Consider the following 20,875-nt stretch of genomic DNA (forward strand, 5'->3'; position numbering starts at 1 on the left):
ACGGGATGGTGATAGGGGCTGGGGTCATAGTCGAGGGGGCAGTAGGAGAAGCTGTCTTCAAGTTGGCACCTGGCTTCAGTGGTGTAGAGGTCAGTACGCCAAACTACCACTGCACCTCCTTTATCTGCTGGTTTGATGGTGACGTCGGGATTGGAGCAGAGGGAGTGGAGGGCTGCGTGTTGTGAGGGTGAGAGGTTGGAGTGCGGGAGGGGGGGTAAACAGGTTGAGGCGGTTAATGTCTTGGTGGCAATTGGAAATGAAGAGATCAAGGGCGGGTAATAGGCCAGCACAGGGTATCCAGGTGGATGGAGTGTGTTGGAGGCGGGTAAAGGGGTCCTCGGAAGGTGGGCAGGAGCTTTTACCTTCGGAAAGTTAAAGTCAACCATGACAACAACCCTGTTACTTCTGCACCTTTCCAAAATCTGCCTCGCAATCTGCTCCTCTGTATCGCTGTTGCTCCTGGGGGGCCTGTAGAAAACTCCCAATAAAGTGACTGCTACTTTCCTGTTTTGGACTTCCACCCATACTGACTCTGTGGACAAACCCTCCTTGACGATCTCCCTTTCTGCAACTGTAATACTATCCTTGATTAGCAATGCCACTCCTCCACCACTTTTAACTCCTCCTATTCCTTTTGAAACATCTAACCATGGAACATCCAACAACCATTCCTGCCCCTGTGATATTCAAGTTTCTATAATGGCCACAATATTGTAGTTTCAAGTGCTGATCCATGCTCTGAGCTAGTCAGCCTTATTCCTGATACTTCTTGAATTAAAATAGACACATCAAACCAACACTCTGACTGCACCTTTACCCTATCAGGTGCCTATCCCTCCTCACAGACTCTGTGTGTGCTATATCTGGCTGTTTACTACCTGCTCCATCCTCAGATCCATAGCTCAGGTTCCCACTCCTCTGCCAATATAGCTTTAAACCCTCCTGAAGAGCTCTAACAAATCTCCTGCCCAGGATATTGGTGCCCCTCCAGATCAGGTGCAACCTGTCCTCCTTGTACAGGTCCCACCTTCCCCAGAAGGTATCCCAATGATCCACCGATCTGAAGCCCTCCTCCCACACCAGCTCTGCAGCCATGTGTTCAGCTGCACTTGCTCTCTGTTCCTAGCCTCACCAGCACATGGCACCGGTAACAATCCAGAGATTACTACTTTGCTTGTCCTGCCTTCTAGTTTCCAATCTAACTGCCTGTACTCTCTTTTCAGGTCCTCCTCCCTTTCCCTACCTAGGTCATTGGTACCGATGTGTAGGAGAAAGTGAGGTCTGCAGATGCTGGAGATCAAAGTTGAAACTTTATTGCTGGAACAGCACAGCAGGTCAGGCAGCATCCAGGGAACAGGAGATTCGACGTTTCGGGCACAGGCCCTTCATTCCTGAAGAAGGGCCTGTGCCCAAAACGTCGAATCTCCTGTTCCCTGGATGCTGCCTGACCTGCTGTGCTGTTCCAGCAATAAAGTTTCAACGTACCAATGTGTACCACAACTTCTGGCTGCTCTCCCTACTCTTTAAGAATCCTGTAGACTTGATCCAAGATATCCCTGACCCTGGCACCTGGGAGGCAACATACCATTAGCCAACAGAATCTCCTGTCTGTTCCTCTAACCATTGAATCTCCCATCACTATCACTCTCCTGTTCTCCCCCCTTCCCTTCTGAGCCACAGAGCCAGGATCAATGCCAGAAACTTGGCTTTCCCCTGGTAGGTCCCCACTGCCAGCACCGCCCCCCCCCCCCCCCAACAATAGTATCCAAAACAGTATACTTTTTATTAAGGGGAACGACCACAGGGGGTCCCTGCACTGTCTGCCTATTACTCTTTCCCTCTCCTGACAGTCACCCACCTTTAAAATGTAACCTAGTGTGACTACCTCCCTATAACTCCTCTCTATCACGCCCCTCAGTGTCCTGAATAATCTCAAGTTCATCCACCTCGAGCTCCAGTTCCCTAACCCAGTCTGTGTGCACTTCTCGCAGGCAAAGTCAGCAGAGGCACCAGTGATGACGCTTACCTCCCACATCCTGCAAGAGGAGCATGCAACTGCCCTAGCCTCCATACACTCTGTTCTAAAATGCCAAGAGAGATTGAATAAATGAAAAGCCTTACCTTACCAACCCTCCGCACATGGTCATTTTTTTTTGTTAGAGGAGGATGACAGGTGGGAGACACTACACGTATAATATCTCGGATTTAGCCACAGCCCGAATATGTCACTTCACATACCCAGCAATCCCAGTGTCTGCATCTATTCCTGTTGAACCTGCACTCCGCCTATTCATGAGGTAAGCATTTAAGAGATAAATTTACCTTCCCAAGTCCTCACTCTCACTGCTCCTGCTGCAAATGGAGGCTGCTGATTCCACGAGATAAGTATGCAAGAGGAAAACTTGTGCAAGAATCTAGAACCAGAGGCCACAGAATCTCTACAGTGCAGATTCAATGAGCCAACTGACCTCTGAAGTGCATCCCTCCACTCCGCCATCCTATCCCCATAACTTTGCATTCACCAGAACTAACACACCTAGCCTACACAACCCTAGCCAACTATGGGGCAATTTATCACAGCGAATCCACCTTACTTGCAGATCTTGGACTCTGGGAAGAAACCAGAGCAACCAGAGGAAACTCTACAGACACACGGAGAATGTGACAGTCAACCAAGGTTGGAATCAAATCAGAGTCCCTGGCACTGTGAAGCAACAGTCTAGCTGCACAGCGATCATGCCGCCCCGTAGTTGGGCAACTCATAGCTGGGACTAACCCATAGTTGGATCGTAGTTGTCCATTTAAGACACAGATGAAGGTACATTTTTTCTCTGAGGGTTGACTGCCATCTTCAAAAGTGCAATGGATGCAGAATTTTAAAATATTTTTAAGGCAGGTAGATAAGGTTCTTGATTACTACAGGAAATGAAAACTTATCTGAGCTATTCAGATAACCTCAATGTAGAATTGAGGTTAAAAGCAGATTAGCCACAACCTCATTGAATGGCAGAACAATCGCGAAGGGTAGAGTGCCTATTCTTGTTCCTTGTTCATAAAATGTAATTTGAAAACAGAGCTGGGGGCTTCGGCACAGACTAAACAATTTCAAGGTCTAGACTCGAGATGCTCAAACTGCTCTAGTGTTGAGGGATTTATCAATAATATCATCATTCTCATTCTACTATAATAATATCAACATATGTAAGATTGTTATGATCAAACTTTGTTTTGTCCCTTTGTAACTGCTGTTAACATTAATACACCATACTTTGTTAGTTATATAGACTGCAATACATATCATACCCACTAAGAAGTAGAGAGCAACGGCAGGTCCAAATACATACACTTAGAATTTGTCATTCAATCTATAAAGGACAGGTATATGCTTATATAAAATATCAAAATCTCTAAAACAATCAGAAAAGAAAAACAAATTGCAATGATCATTTCAGGTCTTTATATTATATATGTTCATTGTTGGAGACTGATGTTGAACAAATGGGGTTCAAAATAAGCATGCTGAGCAACACTAAATGTTGAAAAAAAAATTACCATTATGTTGGGTTTCACCGAGAGGTTCAAGTTTTGGAAGTCTGTTAACTTTGGGAGTACCCCAGCCGACTAAAGGAAAATAGACAAAATCACTATTAAACACTGAAGTCTGGTATAAAAAGAGTCTTGCTACAATGTTGATGTTAAAGACCAACAAAGTGGGAGAAAAAAAGCTTTTAAAAAGGTAAAATATCCAGATGAGTTGAAATGATCTAAAAACAATTGCAGTCAACATAATGCTCCAGAAAATATGATATAAGGAGAATAGAAGAAAACATTAATTAGATGACATCAACATTTTTCTTTCCCTCAAATGTAACATTTGGCACCAGTAAAAGTATTCTTTAATTCCTTTGTTGTGCTGGAAACTGAGAATTTAATATTGGTTATTCCTACTATACAGATGTTAGAATGGCAGATGGGCTAGCTACATGAAACTTTATAATTGTTAATAATTAATTATGATGATTAGAATGGAACAGAATAGGTTTATGTGAGGTTGGTAAGGGCATCCAAAACCTAGTCCAATCCAAAACATAGTCCAAAAGTTACCAGACATCCAATAGAGTCATAGAGTCATAGAGATGTACAGCATGGAAACTAGATCTGCACATAGGGAATTAGTCTGCCTATTTTAATCCAGCACCAAAATCTAATTTTGCTATCTGATAGATATATCTAGGACATTCAGGAGGCAAAAGACAACAATGACCATCCACATAGTATTTTTAATTAAGGGAGTTACTTGAACTTGGAAGTTCCTGGATATTTTATCAATTAACAAGAAGTGATAAAGAACATTTGCACAGCTGACTTGAAACTTTCACTGAAGTGTATCTTGCACTCCAGGACACTAGAGCACTAGTTGAAATGCAACGTTCAGTTCGGATGAAATAGAGTTTAATAGCAATGCTGTAAAATAGTTTTAGAAACCTCAGACATGATATCTATATCTTGACAGAGATATCTATTTGAATGTGCTTTAGTTTCTCTAATTTATTTTCTTTGGCTCAGAGGGATCTGCACTCCAATTGGAAATCTTTGCACAATGTTTGTTCAACACAGCTATCATGAACATTGGTATAATCACTACTATGACGATCCTGGCATTAAACAGTTTCCATGAAAGAGAATTGATGCAACCAACTAAATATTTTAATAGACAGATAGAGACAAATGCACAGTAACATTAAAGAAAAGCTTTTTTGACAAACAGACAGTGTTCACTTGACTGATACTGCCATTTAGATACTTATATATGAGATGGGGTGACAGGGAATGGATTGGAGGAGTGCAAGGTTAGATTCTTAACTAGAATCTAACCCTTTCTCCCCCTAACTCAGTATCTGATCATCTACATTGTATAAATTTAAAGATTAACTCTGAAGATTAACTTCAGTTGTAAAGCCTATGCAGGTGGCACTAAAATATAGTTTCTTATTTATGACATAACATGTGCGACAAAATCAGATACACAGCTTGTATTTTAAGGGTGAATTTTACAACTGACAAGCTTCTTGCTTTGTTGACCAAGACTTACATGTTTTTATTGCAACAGAAATAGATTAGATGTAATTAATTTACCCACAGGGTTCAGCATACAAGGAAAACTAATTTCTGTTCCGTGTTCTTACTAAGATGCATCAAGTACTAACAGTAATAGGTGCCTAGAATGGAAGTTAAGTGAATTCCTAATTTGTATGGAAATTATATTTCATACTCTGCCGCTATTTTACAACAATGATACAATTTTTCCCAAAGTTTCTAACTAGAATTTTTACAGACCAATTAAAGTTTTTACGTAAAGTATATACTTTATGTGTTATGATGGAGGTCATGGAAGACAGAGTGGAGATTGTGTTGCTGGAAAAACACAGCAGGTCAGGCAGGATCTGAGGAGCAGGAGAATTGACGTTTCAGGCCGGAGCCCTGACGAAAGCTTCTTGAACCGCTGTCATCCATCTGCTGTGGGTTGACCCATAATGCCATTCAGGAGAGAAATGCAGGATTTTGACCAAGAGACAGTGAACGAACACCAATATATTTCCAAGTCACAATGGTGACTAGTTTGATGGGGGAACTGAAGGTGGTGATGTTCCCGAATATCTGCTGCCCTTGTCCTTCTAGGGAGAAGTGGCCGTGAGTTTGGAAGGTTGCCATTAGATCGACTTCTTATTTCTGATTTTTTTATTGAATTTGGACAAATAAAATCAGTTGCCAACATATATTTGCATATGCACTTTTGAGAACAGATCATTAAACAGACATTAGAAGTAAATATCTTGATTGATTTTTTTCCCCTCCCTAGCCAGGGATATATAATGGCAATGTTAGCAACTGCCCTGCAACCTTACTGTTCTCAACAAACCTGGGATTTTCCTGCTTTTACTGTCCAACATAATGCATTTTCTATTGTATACAGCGCTAACCTAGATTATTGCTTCCTGGTTGAAACAAACAGTAAAACTGTATTTGTAAACTCTATTCTAAGAGGACGGGCAAAATTATTATAACCTGTGACCAAATTTGTTACTCTCTTCTTTTAAATTTTTTTTTCTAAATCTCAATTTTTCATTATTTATGACTCCTTCATTTCAAGAATAATTATTCTACTTTTCATAGAATTGCTACAGTCTGGAGTCAGGCCATTTGGCTCAACAAGTCCACATTGACCCTCCAAAGAGTAGCCCACCTATATTTATTCCCTATCCTATTACTCTACATTCACCCCGAACTAATGCACCTAACCTACAGATCCCTGACATCCTTTGTTTCTGAATATAACAGGTTCTCCTTCTTCGTGTATGCCAAAAGAAATCCTACTCACCAGGTGGTGGTGGTGGGCTTGAATTTTCAGAGTCATCATCTGTACTGAATGGTTCTACCTTATTCTTTCTCTTTATAGGAATCTTTTTAATTTTTCTCTTCGCAGACTCTGTTTAAAATATATAGCTTTCAATATACAATAATGTACAAACATCATCTCGTTGAGTGTAAAAAACAGGATGCATAGTTAATTTAACAGAATTCTTATATGGTATTGCTTGCTTCATATTCTTTAAGAAATTTCATTTGTATAATTACCAGAGTCTATCATTTTCTGGTTGCACTCAATTTCCTCTTGTTGCTCAGTTAACACACGGGCAACTGGTTTCACTCTCTCAAACATCTGATTGCCGTTGCCAGATTCCATTTGCATCTTAGATGATTTTGACTTTTCTGAAGAACTTATTAGAATCTCTCCACTAGGTTTTGATTTGTTTTTCTCTTTCAGTTTTCTGATTTTCTCTTCATTCTAATAAAGAAAAATATTATTTTCCAAATGTTTCAAGCTTCCAGCTGTCTCCTTTGACATCACACCATGTGCCAGTTGAGGAGTTTATAAATTTGTCCCTGAAATACTCCAGCCTCTGCCATCCCTCTCGTTTTACCTAATCACCCTCTAATTAAGTACTGACCTTAAACATGCCATTTAGCAACTTTTTTGTGTCTCTTCTTGTGACACTACAGTGACCTTATTGTATTGTGCCACAAAATGTTGCCTAACCAGTTGAACAGAATTACCAGGAAGGTGCTACATTAAACTGAGTTACACATTCCTACCAACTTTGTTGACCTAATCTGTTGAGTAGAACTGTTCTTTATTTTCAATTTAGATTTTTCATTAAACATGCCACCTGGTTATTTTCTTCTTTTAAAATACTCTATTACACTAAGCTCAGAATTCTAGTTAACTACACATACCTACAAACTGCAGTACACTTCTAAAGACAGAAAGCCCTATGTTTAATACTGCTTTAAGTCAAATAATTCTGAAACATATTTCAATATATAAATGTCAGACAGTTCATAAATATTTTACGTACATCTCTCCCAAAGCTCCTAACTCTTCAGGGAATTCTGTAATGCATATGAACAAACTAGATATTCATGGGCTGTTCATTCTAGGCACTCGGACTGAAAAGGAGAATCAATGTCAAATGGAAAACTATACATTATAATGCTGAAATTTATGAAAAGATGGATGCTATCTCGATTAATTTAAGAGCTTGTTTACTCGCCATAACTCAACTGATTTGTTTTATGTATAATATTCTGTTACAAAATTTCTTAGTCTCAAGTGCCAGTCTATGAAAATGAAATAGTCTCAGTGCATTATATTCATGTAGAAAGAAACAACAGATGTTTTGACTTTTCAATCAATAATAATCCTGCTAATTTATATTAGTAATATCATAACCAATCAGCAACTATTCTAGTAAAATCTAGTAATTTATTTTTGTCGATAATTTTATACTCCATTTCAATTTTATATGTGTATATTTTTTAGCATTTTGTTTTAATACTAAGTCATGCCGAGCTAAGACAAGTACATATAACTCTTTAACATGTATATTTTTAAACTAGACTTTCCCTTCAAAAATAAACTTTCAGCTAGCTACCTAAACCCATCCAGCATTGTTTGAGTCAAGAACTGGGCATTAATATAGCCTTCACTAAGAACAAAGGTGATTGGATTTTGATATACGGCCTACACGAAAAGCTGCAAATTAAGGACTACTGTTGGATTTCTGGAAATCTATACACTTTATGCACATGTATTTTTATTCACTCACAGGATATAGGGGTCCATAGTGAGGTCAGTATTTATTACCAACCCAAATGCCTTTATGAAGATAGTGTTGAATTGCCAGCTCTGCACATACAGTGCTATTAAGGAGGGAGTGGATTCTTGAAACAGCAGCAAAGTAACCCTGACACATCTTCCAAATAAGGATGGTGTGTGGCTTGGAGAGAAATTTCCAGGTGACGGTGTTCTCATATCTGCAACTTTTGGCCTTTTAGGTGGTAGAGATTGCAGCTTTGCAAGGTGCTGTTGAATGAGCTATAGTAAGTTACTGCAGTGCATCTTTAGATGGCATACAATGTTGCCAATGTGCTGTGCTGGTGGAAGGCGTTAATACTTGTGTTGGAGTATCATCCAAGTAGATTGCTTTGTGTTAAATGTCTCTAAGACTCACGAGTGTTGTTAAATCTGTGGTTATCTGGATAAGTGATGAATATTCCATCACACTCCTAACTTGTGCCTCATGGGTCGTGTTTGGTCACGTGGACTTGTTTTGAGGAGTGAGAGAGTGATATTCTCACCACAGAAATCCCAGCTTCTGATTTGCTTTTGTAATGTCAGTAATTATTTGGCTGCTCCATTTAAGTTTCTGATCAAGATGTTGAGGGTAAGGGATTCAGTGATAATAACAACATTGACTATCAAGGGTTAAAGTGATGGTTTGTTTCTTTTTTGTTGATGAGGATCATTGTCTGGTATTTGTGTGATATGAATGTTACTTACTACATACCAGTCCATACCATCCTATTATTGTCTAGATTTTGCTGCTTGGAGGCACTGAACACCTATGGCATTGTAACTTTTACTGAACTCCATGCAATAATCAGTGAACATTCCTGAGGTAATGTTGGAGGGAAAGTAATTGATGAAACAGCAGAGAACAATTATTGATCTCCAATAACCACAACTACCCTCTTTTGTGTTGGGTATGATTTCCATCAGTGAAAACTTTCTTCCCACCAACTTCAGTTTTGCTAGGGTTCCTTGCTACCACATTTAGTCAAAAATTGTCTTAGTGTCAACTGCAATTACTCTCAACTCACTTCAATAGCAATGTATAAACACAAAGATAGAAACATTGTTTAAAATGATTAAAATGTAATGTGATTAAATTTGAATCCTGGTTAAGGATTCAATCTTAAAATTCAACATTTAAACAAAAACAGATGTCTTTCTGGCAATGTGTTTTAATACCTACCACAGAAATGATCTTAGATATAGGTTGAAAAGGGTTTACTTTTGGGTCAGGTTCATCATCCTCATCCTGGTTTAGAGGGCTCCCCTCTTCCTTTTCTTTTTGTTCTCTACAAAGACATAAATGTTTTTTGAACATTTAGTATTTCCCTGTGAATTGTCTTTAGTCTTTGTTCAATCTCACCTATCAAAAGAACTTCTCAAAATTAATTCTTTAGTGTGCACATCATTAACAATGCTGATATTTAGTGTCCATTTTTAGTTGCCTTGGATAGTTTTAAATAGGAGTGGCTTGCACTTCAAAGGATGATCAGAAGTTAATGATGATAGGTGTGGGGTTGGACTGACATACAAACTCAAGGACTGTAGATTTCCTTGTCAAAAGAACAACAATGAACCAATTGAGTACTTATGACATTCTAACGGGAGGCAATGGTCTAGTGGTATTATCACTGGATTGTTGGTTCAGCGTCAAGTAATGTTCCAGGGATCCGGGTTCAAGTCCTGCCACAGGAGATGGTGGAATCTGAACTCAATAAAAGTCTGGAACCAAGAGTTCAATGATGTCCATAAATCCACTGTAGATTGTCACGAAATAGTCATCTGTCCTTTACGGAAGGAAACTACTATCCTTACCCCTGGTCTGGCCTACATGTGACTCTAGATCCACAACAATGGATCTTAACTGCCAGATGGGCATTAAGCACTGTCAGCAACACCCTCAATAATAAAAAAAGAACTTCATTATCACTTTTTTGAATAAATGATATAAGCTATTGAATTCTCAACCTGTCATGGTGGAACATGAGGCGAAAGTGGGTACTGCAGATACTGGAGGTTAGAGTCAAAAGTACGTTGCTGGAAAAGCACAGCAGGTCAGCCAGCATCTGAGGAGCAGAAAAATCAACATTTCGGGCAAAAGCCCTTCATCAGGACTTCATGGTGGAATATGAACACACATTCTTTGGATTTGTAGACTTCTGCTTTACAAACACAGTTACCTCGCCTTTTACTACAGTCAGCTTTCTGAACATGGAAGTATTATGATATGGAATTATGTCCAGTACAAATTTGAAAAGGGACTCACATATCCTTCCTTTTCCACTGAATATGCAAAAACATTAATCTGGAGAGCAAATGAGACTTAATGTATGCAGATGAGCTCTTGATAAGTAGCTCAATGCCAAGACTAATAAAGTAAATTGAAGGTGCATGTAAAGATATCTAAATACATCAATACAGCACTTGCATGTGAGCCAAGATAATGTGTTCATATCACAGGAGTGGTACTTGAATTCACAATCGCCTCAGAAAAAATTGTTACCACTGAGTTGAAATGCATTTAAAATAACATATAACCTGCTATACAAACAAGGAAGAACATTATAGCTCCTATCACTTAAATCGTCTGAACCACTTTTACAGTTATTCTAATCATTCAAAAATTATGTTATCCTTATTTTTAACATGATGCTTTTTGAGACAAGGTCACTGCTTTAATTGAAATTACGGAAGTAACTCAGCAGGAGAGAAAGCAGAGTTGGTATGACCATGATCCTTCTGTAGAACCAGGTAATGAGGCTCCAAATGTTAACTCTTTCTCGCCACAGATGTTATCTGCTGTGTTTCTCCAGCAATTTCTGTTTGTGTTTCAGATTTCCAGCATCCCAAGTTCATTATTTTATTTAAATCTCTTGCTATTATTAAAGTATACCATGTCATTATAGAAAAAAAAAACTGGAGAACTGTCTACAATATGAATTAATTAAAATCTTTCTGAAGGATTGAAAAAGGTTTCCTGCCACCGCACTGGGGGAAGAAGCCAGTGCTGTTGACATCATTGATTATTCATGGAATCAGAAGGCAGTTCCTACTTCACGAGCATGCGTGGTCCCATCGATGGTCAACACCTCTGCAAAGGTCATGCCACACATTCATTTGGCAGTCTAATTGCTGCCCAGCTCCAAACTCTGCTCCACTTGCTGCTCCTGTTGCCCTTCCAATCGGCACTTGGAAGTCCGTTCAGCTGGCTATATGTTGCCGTGCTCATGGATCTGATTGCCACCCCACTCAGCAATCCCATTATAACTTTGGAAAAGGATGGCCTAATTAGGGACAATCAGCATGGCTTTATGCAGGGCAGGACATGTCTTACTAACTTGATTGAATTTTTTGAGGAGGTGACAAACATGATCGATGCAGGTGCAGCAGTGGATGTTGTCTACATGGATTTTAGTAAGGCTTTTGATAGGGTCCCTCATAGTAGGCTCATGAAGAAAATTAAGATGTATGGGATCCATAGTGACTTGGCTTGCCCATAAAGGCAGTGAGTAGTGGTAGAAGGGTAATTTTCTGGTTGGAGGTCTGTGATTAGTGGTGTTCCACAGGGATCCATATTGGGCCTTCTGCTATATGTGATACATTTTTAATAACTTAGATGAAAATATAGATGAGTGGGTTAGTAAGTTTGCAGATGATACAAAGATTAGTGGAGTTGTGGATAGTGTAGAAGGTTGTCAGAGGATACAGCGGGATATACATCAGTTGCAGATATGGGCAGAGACATGGAAGATGGAGTTTAATCCAGTTGTGAGGTGCTGCACTTTGGGAGGTCAAATGTTAAGGAAAAGTATACAGTTAATGGCAGGAACTGAACAGAATTGATGTACAGAAGGATCCTGGAGTTCAAGTCCATAGCTTGCTGAAAGTGGCCATGTAAGTTGATAGGGTGGTAAAGAAGGCGGATGACAGGCTTGCCTTTATTGGTTGGGGAACTGAGTACAAGAGTCAGGATGTCATGTTGCAGCTTTATAAGACTTTGGTTAGGTCACACTTGGAGTATTGCATTCAATTCTGGTTGCCACATTACAGGAAAGATGTGGAGGGTTTGGAGAGGGTGCAGAAGACATTTACTAGAATGCTGCCTGGATTAGAGGGTATGAGCTCTCAGGAAAGGTTAGAAAAACTCAGGTTGTTTTCTCTGGAGCGACGGAGGCTGAGGGAAGACTTGTTTGAAGTCTATAAAATTATGAGATGCATAGTTGGGGTTGACAGTCAGAATCTTTTCCCAGGATTGAAATGTCTAATACTAGGGGGCAAGCATTTAAGGTGAGAGGGCAAGTTCAAAGGAGATGTGAGGGGCAAGTTTTTTTTTTAAACAGAATGGTAGGAGTTTGGAATGCACTGCCAGAGGTGGTGGTGGAGGCAGATACAATAGGGGTGTTACAGGGACTTTTAGATAAACACATGAATATGCAAGGAACGGAGGGATTCAGACTAGGGGCAGGCAGAAGAGATTAGTTTAATTTGGTGTCGTATTTGGCACAACATTGTGGGCCGATGGGCCAGTTCCTGTGCTGTAGAGTTCTATGTTCTAACTTTATCTGCTACTCTCATCATCATCCCATTTAGTGAATGATAAACAGCAATGGCACAGCCTACTGAGAGAGAGTGAGGCATTCAGAGTTTGGAGGAGGATACATAAACTTTGGATGTGGGACTGTGTAATTATAGTAATCTCAGAATTTAATAAATTGATGGAACGACTTTGAAAATAAATCCTTTTAATTGTCTTTAATTCTTGACACAGGTAGTTAGCTGCAGTGCTACTATCTGTGATATCACAGACATTACAGCTGTATGGCCTGCAAGTGTGACTCTGCAGTTACACTAGCAGGCACTGCCTGAAAAAAATCAGGGTCTGTCATAATATTGAAAATCAAATATTTTTAAATGAATTGAACAATTAACTGTTAAATGTGCTTTTACCTTTCCTCTCGTATTCTACGGACTCTTTCTGCCCGATCTTGTTTGTCTTTCTCTTCTTGTGCCTTCTGTTCCATTGTGTCTTTTTGCACCCTTTCTTGTAGATTATCATAATCTTTTGCTATGGTGTTCAAAAGCCAACCAAGGCCGTTCCTAATGGCTTTGTCCAATTTTTTTCCATACCCCAAAGTTGCAGAACATGGCTCCTATTGGTATAAATTGAACATTATGTTTAACAGGAAATGTTTATCAAACTTTAAAGAAAAGACACGTGATGGGTCAATCCTTGGTTTATGTTTATTTGGTTGAAATTAGTACATGCTATAATGGAATTGTAGAAACTGTGTCCCCATGATATTTTGTGGGTGAAATTGCATGCCTCTGTTAATATCACCATAAATATTAGATATGAGTAGCCGTTATTATAGGTTATTTCACTTTTCTTAAAAAAAAAAGCACAGGCACAATGAGCTGGATGTTCATCTTCCATGCTTCAAGTTTCTCTGATTCTATGATTTCATTTTTAGTTAACATTAATAAAAGTCTTGAGAAGCAGGAGTTTAACAGTAGCAATGGGTTGAGTCAGGAAATAACTCTACTTTTAGAGGTTGGTAGTAATTGTGGGAGATCTGTTAACTTTGACTGCTGTAACTCCTCCAGATATGGAGTGCGATCTTGAGCATTGGTATCACTGGAATTTGAATCTTTTGGGGCAGTGTCAGAGTTCAGCCATGGAAGGAATAGAGAATCCCAGGAAAAAGGTAGAAATAGAAAAGATGCCAAAATCTGGAACATTGAGCAGAATTCTAGAATGACTTAGAACTTGGTTAAACATTCCTGTAATTAGTAACAATTGAGAAGGGGTAATGGGGAATGAAAGATGACTGCAGTGGTGCCTGCTTGATGGATGGGTCTTAGCTTTACAGCAGTGGAATTAGGTTGTTGCTGAATATCAAGGAATTGGAGATGGGGACAGTAATCGACAGAAAATTGACCTTAGGATTTGGGGCAGGAATATAAGATCTTGACAGACTGGAGCACAGAGAATTATGGGCTCAGGAAATCCAGGCAGGATTTGAAAAAAGGATGATACAGGTACAGGAAATCTCATGATTGTAAAGCATAATATTGTTTTGGTAGGATGTACTTACAGGAGTTGGGGGGTCATGTTGCGGCTGTACAGGACATTGGTTAGGCCACTGTTGGAATATTGTGTGCAATTTTGGTCTCCTTCCTATCAGAAAGATGTTGTGAAGCTCGAAAGGGTTCAGAAAAGATTTACAAGGATGTTGCCAGGGTTGGAGGATTTGAGCTATAGGGAGAGGCTGAACAGGCTGGGGCTGTTTTCCCTGGAGCGTCAGAGGCTGAGGGGTGGCCTTATAGAAGTTTATAAAATCATGAGAGGTATGGATAGGATAAATAGACAAAGTTCTTTCCCTGGGGTGGGGGAGTCCAGAACTAGAGAGCATAGGTTTAGGGTGAGAGGGGAAAGATATCAAAGAGACCGAAGGGGGAACTTTTTCACTCAGAGGGTGATACACGTATGGAAGGAGTTGCCAGACGAAGTGGTGGAGACTAGTACAATTGCAACATTTAAAAGGCATCTGGATGGGTATATGAATTGGAAGGGTTTGGAGGGATATGGGCCGGGTGCTGGCAGGTGGGACTAGATTGGGTTGGGATATCTGGTCGGCGTGGACGAGTTGGACCGAAGGGTCTGTTTCTATGCTGTACATCTCTATGACTCTATTTAATGGTTAAATCAAAGCAAAATTACATTAAGAGTTGGGATTAACTTCGAATGGGTTCAAAATTAAATGATCTGGTTAAAAGCTCAATTAACTTTAATATTATTACAATAAAATATGCAAACAAGCACAACATAACTAAAATGTTGTTTCAAAAGAACTAATTCAATAAGCATTTTAAAAATTGCTCATTGTGAAACAGATGTGCCATGGTAATGCTACATTGGTGAACAGTGTCATTACATTAGAAAGGGAATTAATGATAAGAACAATTACATGCTTATTTTACAAGATTGCTTAATTTAGAAACTAACAAATCAACAAATTTAAAACCGCATGACAGTTTGTTTTAGAAATTGGTTACTTCTGAAAATTGTCTGCAGATTCATGCCTGGAAATTGAAATGCTTGCAATTTACAATGCGGTCATGGTACATTAAAATAAATGCTTTTATTCAAAACAAGTCATGAAGTTTAAAGTAAAAAAAAGTATTGGCACAATGTATTTTGGTACTAAGAATGTGGAGTGAACATTGACACTAACCAATAAGACTAAGTAAAGCAGCAGTGATACTTAAAGGGTTTTAATGGGAGGTCAATTTTCTACAGCTGGGACTCAAGTTTATAAAGGCGTAAAATACAAACAGGCAATGTTAAGCCTATATAAACCATTTATTAAACCATAGTAAAGATATTCTATCAAGTATGGGACACATTATTTTAGATAAAGATAAAACCATAGACAGGGTACAGAAAAGATTCATTCAGAAATTATGAATGGGAAAGAAATGAAACAAACTGAGCCTTTTTTTAATCACAGCAAAGACAATGATTATATGAAGGTGAAATTCAAGTACTTACAATTTGACATAAACATTTATTTTCATTGACCAGCTTTTCCAATGAAAGGTACTCTATAATATCAGCCTCCGCTAATGCTCCATCACAATCTTGTTTATTTGCCAATCTGAAATGAACAATTGATTATATTTCAGTTTAATTGATATGTTACAAAGTAACTGTGTGAATTGCATATTTGGTACTAGTAGGCTGAGAGTTTCCAGCTCATCAATTTTGAAAGATTTCAAAGTAAAATTTTAATGAAAGCATTGAAGGACAATTCAATGGATGAATACAATTATTGCGATATGTTGTTAATTTTTATCTATTTGCTTTATTTTTAAATCAGACATTCCAGTTAGTGGAAAAAATGGGGGATGAGAAACTTGTTTTGACGCATCAAGTGAGTTTATTAGGATAAAGTAACATAATTCTACTTGTTGATGCCAGGCTACCACACCAGTGTGACAGGAACCTGTTTACATAGAGCTTTTCCAATGTGAATTTCTGCAGTGGAATTCATAGTGGAGAAAAGTGATCTAAATTGTGAAAAATATGCAACAGTAGTATATAGCTATGTAGATAACAAACCTCCAGGAACCAGAAATAAATGGGTATATGGATGTAAAATTGCAGTACGTAATGGGACCAAATTTATTTATTTTGTCTACAGGTGAAGAACCAATTATTTATTTAATTAACTCTGTTCTGATTCATAAGCTCACCATTAGCAATTCTCCAGCACAATGTAAAGAAGTTAATCTTTCAATGAAATCTGAAAGTCACTGTTATAAAGTATTCTCAGTTACATTAAGGAACCATTTCAATTTCCAATTCAATTGACCCTGTATGTTTAATGTGCTAAACAGATAAGAATAGGCAATTTTAAGCTGTGAGCTGAAATCAATGAAGACATTATCAGATCACTTGAATTGTGAATCTTATAAACAAGCAGAACACTGCCATATCATCAATTACTTTGGACAAATATCAAAAGGTGAAAGTGTAACTAATTCATTGCATCACCTATTTTAGAATAGTTAACCAAAGTGATTCGAACTGTTCTTTGTAATCGCCTCTTCTTCACATCTCCTTTAACACTTTGACACTGGCCATTTATACACTTCTTCCTCCTCACCTTTAATTGTCTGAATCAGACTCTGGAATTCTTTCTCAAAGATCCTCTTGACCTTCATAAACTATTAAGAATCTTTTTTTTTTTACTTTTAGTCCTTCCTGAGGTACTTTATTTTCTCTTGAATGGTGGGAGTGTGCTTAGGATAACTGTTATATTAAAAGATGCCACTATATATAAATATAATTTTGTTGCGACTGATTAGAAACACTAGAATTGCACATCAGAAGAAGCAATGAAAAAGCTTGAAAATGAAGTTTGGCATGGTCATACAGAGATAGAATGGATTGTTAAGAGCATATAATGATCTTGTCAGCTATTTGTCAAATATTCTGCAGTTCTAATTTCCAAGAAACAAGAGGCAGTGCAATGAAGTTACACAAGGTTAATGGATCATATACTGTTTGTCAAGAAGATTGGATTAGAACACAGAACATAGAACAATACAGCACAGAACAGGCCCTTCAGCCCATGATTTTGTGCCGAACATTTGTCCTAGCTTAAGCACCTATCCATGTACCTATCCAATTGCCACTTAAAGGTCACCAAAGATTCTGACTCTGCCACTCCCACAGGCAATGCATTCCATGCCCCCACCACTCTCTGGGTAAAGAACCTACCCCTGACATCCCCTCTATACCTTCCACCCTTCACCTTAAATTTATGTCCCCTTGTAACACTCTGTTGTACCCGGGGAAAAAGTCTCTGACTGTCTACTCTATCTATTCCCCTAATCATTTATAAACTTCTATCAAGTCACCCCTCATCCTCCGCCGTTCCAATGAGAAAAGGCCTAGCACTCTCAACCTATCCTCGTACGACCTATTCTCCATTCCAGGCAACATCCTGGTAAATCCCATCTGCACCCTCTCCAAAGCTTCCACATCTTTCCTAAAATGAGGCGACCAGAACTGCACACAGGACTCCAAATGTGGCCTAACCAAGGTCCTGTACAGCTGCAACATCACTTCACGTCTCTTGAATTCAATCCCTCTACTAATGAACGCTAATACACCATAGGCCTTCTTACAAGCTCTATCCACCTGAGTGGCAACTTTCAAAGATCTATGAACATAGACCCCAAGATCCCTCTGCTCCTCCACCTTACTAAGAACCCTACCGTTAACCCTGTATTCTGCATTCTTATTTGTCCTTCCAAAATGGACAACCTCACACTTGGCAGGGTTGAACTCCATCTGCCACTCCTCAGCCCAGCTCTGCATCATATCTAAGTCCTTTTGCAGCCGACAACAGCCCTCCTTACTATCCACAACTCCAACGATCTTCGTATCGTCTGCAAATTTACTGACCCACCTTTCGACTCCCTCTTCCAAGTCATTAATAAAAATTACAAACAGCAGAGGACCCAGAACTGATCCCTGCAGAACTCCACTTGTAACTGGGCTCCAGGCTGAATATTTACCATCTACCACCACTCTCTGACTTCGACCGGTTAGCCAGTTCTCTATCCAACTGGCCAAACTTCCCACTATCCCATGCCTCCTGACTTTCCGCATAAGCCTACCATGGGGAACCTTATCAAATGCCTTACTAAAATCCATGTACACTACATCCACTCCTCTACCCTTATCCACATGCTTGGTCACCTCCTCAAAGAATTCAATAAGACTTGTAAGGCAAGACCTACCCTTCACAAATCCGTGCTGGCTGTCCCTAATCAAGCAGTGTCTTTCCAGATACTCATAAATACTATCCCTCAGTACCCTTTCCATTACTTTGCCTACCACCAAAGTAAGACTAACTGGCCTGTAATTCCCGGGGTTATCCCTATTCCCTTTTTTGAATAGGGGCACAACATTCGCCACTCTCCAGTCCCCTGGGACCACCCCCATTGACAGTGAAGACGAAAAGATCATTGCCAACGGTTCTGCAATTTCCTCTCGTTTCCCACATAATCCTAGGATATATCCCGTCAGGCCCGGGGGAACTTGTCTATCCTTAAGTTTTTCAAAATGCCCAACACATCTTCCTTCTAAACAAGTATCTCCTCTAGCTTACAAATCCATTTCATACTCTCCTCTTCAACAATACGGTCCCTCTCATTTGTAAATACTGAAGAAAAGTACTCATTCAAGACCTCTCCTATCTCTTCCGACTCAATACACAGTCTCCCACTACTGTCCTTGATCGGACCTACCCTCGTTCTCGTCATTCTCATGTTTCTCACATAAGCATAAAAGGCCTTGGGGTTATTCTTGATCCTACCTGCCAAAGATTTTTCATGCCCTCTCTTAGCTCTCCTAATCCCTTTCTTCAGCTCCCTCCTGGCTATCCTGTATCCCTCCAACGTTCTGTCTGAACCTTGTTTCCTCAACCTTATGTAAGCTTCCTGCTTCCTCCTTGCAAGACATTCAACCTCCCTCGTCAACCAAGGTTCCCTCACACGACCATCTCTTTCCTGCCTGACAGGTACATACATATCAAGGACACGTCGTATCTGTTCCTTGAAAAAGTTCCACATTTCAACGACATCCTTCCCTGACAGCCTATGCTCCCAATTTATGCTCCTCAGATCCTGTCTTGCAACATCGTATTTACCCTTCCCCCAATTGTAAAACTACCCTGTTGCACGCACCTATCTCTCTCCATAACCAAGGTGAAAGTCACAGAATTGTGGTCACCATCACCAAAATGCTCACCCACTAACAAGCCCATCACTTGTCCCGAATCATTAACAAATACCAAATCCAATATGGCCTCCCCTCTGGTCGTACAATCTACATACTGAGTTAGAAAAGCTTCCTGGACACACTGCACAAAATGGACTTGACCATTTTATCTTGAAATTTAAATATCTGAGACATGGATTTTATAGAGATGTATAAGTTTGTTAAGAAGATTAAAAAACATTATTACTTTAAAATAAACTAAGATCAAGAACATGGAAATGTAGATTCAAGATGATTAAAAGTAATTTGCTGATACACATACAGAATCACTGGACATATCAAAACATCTTTCAGCATTCAAGAAAAAAAATGAGAGTTAGCATTGCAATGAACATTCATCATACATGGAAAAGGTTAGACATGCAATAACTTTTAAGAAAGTACAAAAAAAGTGAAAGACGAACATGGAGAGAAAATAACAAAAGGGAAGCTGTGTGTTATGAAGGATAACAGGAGAGACAATGTACTATAAGGACGGTGGTGTACGCAAAAGGGGATAAAACTGGGACAAGAAATAAAGAGATAGGTCTGGAGGATAGAGGATAAACCATCCTGATGTATCACACATCAGCTCAGTGGTGAATTGTGGTGAATTCTATGTATTAGAATGTATTTTCTACTGTTGGTTACACCTCTCATACCTATAAAGAATGTCATGCTGTTCCACAGCCTGCTCCAGCAGAGATGATATGTTACTTTCACTGCTACTAAATGGCAACCGCAAGTTTATTTACCAGCATTTGCTATTCAAAACAAAGACACATGGGAGTAGTTAATATCTGTGACAGAAGCCAATGTTGAGTCCAGAAGGCTGGTAAGTTGCCTAAACGAAAATCTTGCATGGCTACTGCATAAATGAAAAATATCCTAAAAACTCTGATGGCAAATGTATGCTCCATACAAATAAAACAAATGCCAAATTAATCAACTCAGGCAGAAGTCAAGATGATAATGGAATACTTTCCACCTGGATGAGTGCAGCTCTTTCAGCTAAAGAAACTCAAGAGAAAGCAGCCCCTTTGATCAGCCCTTTAAACATTCTCTCTCTCTACCACAGCATATTTTGGCAATAGTGCGCACTATCTACAAGTCAGACTGCAACAATTCAGGAAGGCTCTTTTGACAGCACCTTCCAAACCTGCAATCTCGACTATCTAGAAAGAGAACAGCAGCTGCCTACAAGTTCCTACAAATCCACCTGCAAGTTCCGTTCCAAGCTACACACACAATCTTGTCTTAGAATTATATTGTGTGCCTTTAATTTGGCTGTATCAAAATTGCAGAACTTCCTCTCAGACATTTCTTGGTACGGGCATCTACACATA

The 20,875-nt window shown here is 39.3% G+C and overlaps 1 protein-coding gene across 6 annotated transcripts in view; it reads right to left on the minus strand.

The window, feature by feature from the left end:
* The window catches only part of arl13b (ARF like GTPase 13B), a 132,969-nt gene that overhangs the window by 14,603 nt on the left and 97,491 nt on the right, over window positions 1-20,875 (minus strand). For 4 of the 6 annotated variants that reach the window (XM_043700788.2, XM_043700787.2, XM_087992860.1 and 1 more), the window contains exons 5-10: window positions 15,747-15,852; window positions 13,142-13,344; window positions 9,378-9,483; window positions 6,637-6,847; window positions 6,380-6,487; window positions 3,553-3,621 (exon numbers count right to left, since the gene is read on the minus strand). In XM_043700788.2, the coding sequence (XP_043556723.2) occupies window positions 3,553-3,621; window positions 6,380-6,487; window positions 6,637-6,847; window positions 9,378-9,483; window positions 13,142-13,344; window positions 15,747-15,852 (803 nt within the window). The remainder of the gene's footprint in view (window positions 1-3,552; window positions 3,622-6,379; window positions 6,488-6,636; window positions 6,848-9,377; window positions 9,484-13,141; window positions 13,345-15,746; window positions 15,853-20,875) is intronic. The other 2 variants (XM_087992861.1, XM_043700789.2) reach the window with 1 other exon arrangement.

This window comes from Chiloscyllium plagiosum, unplaced genomic scaffold (genome assembly GCF_037043375.1).
Source record: "Chiloscyllium plagiosum isolate Xiang-an unplaced genomic scaffold, Cpla_swu_hap1 HiC_scaffold_12, whole genome shotgun sequence".
In the NCBI taxonomy this organism is placed as follows: Eukaryota; Metazoa; Chordata; class Chondrichthyes; order Orectolobiformes; family Hemiscylliidae; genus Chiloscyllium; species Chiloscyllium plagiosum.